This window comes from Numida meleagris, unplaced genomic scaffold, assembly GCF_002078875.1.
Source record: "Numida meleagris isolate 19003 breed g44 Domestic line unplaced genomic scaffold, NumMel1.0 unplaced_Scaffold506, whole genome shotgun sequence".
Classification (NCBI taxonomy): domain Eukaryota; kingdom Metazoa; phylum Chordata; class Aves; order Galliformes; family Numididae; genus Numida; species Numida meleagris.
This window is the reverse complement of record NW_018364722.1, coordinates 22,809-24,431: the sequence shown is the minus strand read 5'-3', so window position 1 is coordinate 24,431 and position 1,623 is coordinate 22,809. Positions and strand designations below refer to the sequence as shown.

At 49.8% G+C, this 1,623-nt stretch overlaps 1 protein-coding gene across 1 annotated transcript in view; it reads right to left on the bottom strand.

Annotated features, from left to right (window-relative positions):
• Positions 1-1,623, bottom strand: part of TAF6L (TATA-box binding protein associated factor 6 like) — an 18,772-nt gene that overhangs the window by 13,965 nt on the left and 3,184 nt on the right. The window contains exon 2 of the mRNA XM_021383730.1: positions 1,452-1,565. Within this exon, the coding sequence (XP_021239405.1) occupies positions 1,452-1,565 (114 nt within the window). The remainder of the gene's footprint in view (positions 1-1,451; positions 1,566-1,623) is intronic.

The following is a 1,623-nucleotide window of genomic DNA, read 5'->3' as shown; positions in this document are numbered from 1 at the left end:
GCACAATCATGGGACCCCAGTAACATGACCCCGATAATAGGACCCCCACCACGGGACCCCAATAATGAGACCCCGATAATGGGACCCCAACCATGAGACCCCAATAATGGGACCCCGATATTTGGAGGCCACTAATAATGGGACCCCAATAATGAGACCCCAACCATGGGACTCCAATGATGAGACCCCAATAATGAGACCCCGATAATGGGACCCCCACCACGGGACCCCAGTAATGGGACCCCAACCATGAGACCCCAATAATGGGACCCCGATAATGGGACCCCGATATTTGGAGGCCACTAATAATGGGACCCCAATAATGAGACCCCAACCACGGGACCCCAGTAATGGGACCCCAACCATGGGACCCCAATAATACGACCCCGATAATGGGACCCCGATATTTGGAGACCAATAATAATGGGACCCCAACCATGGCACCCCAATAATATGACCCCGATAATGAGACCCCAATAATAACGGGACCCCAATAATAATGGGACCCCAATAATGAGATACTGATAATGGGATCCCAACAATGAAACCCCAATAATGGGAGCCCAGCCATGGGAGCCCAATAATGGGACGCCGACCATGGGACCCCGATAATGGGACCCCCACCACGGGACCCCAATAATGAGACCCCGATAATGAGACCCCAACCATGAGACCCCAATAATGGGACCCCGACAATGGGACCCGAATAATATGACCCCGAAAATGGGACCCCAATATTTGGAGGCCACTAATAATGGGACCCCAATAATAAGATCCCAACCATGGGACCCTAACCATGAGACTCCAATAATGAGACCCCAATAATACGACCCCAATAACGGGACCCCAATATTTGGAGACCAATAATAACTGGACCTCAAAAATGGGACCCCAATAATGGGAGCCCAACCATGGGACCCCAATATTTGGAGACCAATAATAATGCGACACCAATAATGGGACCTTGATAACGACCTGCCCCAAAATAATGGCACCCCAATAACAATGAAACACCAATAATTTGGCACCAATAAGAACAGAAACTGAACATGAACGAGACCCCCATAATTAAACCCCCCAAAATAACAGGACCCCAATAATCGAGTTTCAATAATTACACCCTGATAATAACAAGAATCCCATAATTAAACTCTAATAAGAACGGAACCCAATAACCGGCCCCAACAACGAGACCCCCATAATTGAACTTCCAAAATAACAGGAGCCCAGTAACCGCACCCCAATAATTAAACCTTGATAATTAGACCCCGATAGTAATGAAATCCTGATAATTAACTCCAATAACAACGGGATCCAACAACAATGGGACCGCGGTAATAACAAAAGCCCAATCATTGAACCTCCAAAACAATGGGAAACCAACGGTCGAACCCCGATAATGGAGCCTCCGTAACGAGACCCTAAGAATAACGAGGTCCCGATAATTAATCAGTAATGAGGGGAGGGGGGTCCCCCACCTCGACGTTGCTCCAGCGCAGCGCTCGGTTGAAGTCCTCCACCGTCAGCTTCCGCCGCCGCGTGTGCTTCAGGAACTGCGCGCTGTTTTGGGGGGGGGGGGACGTGGGGGTCAGCCCCCTTAGCCCCCCCAGAGCTCCCCCATAC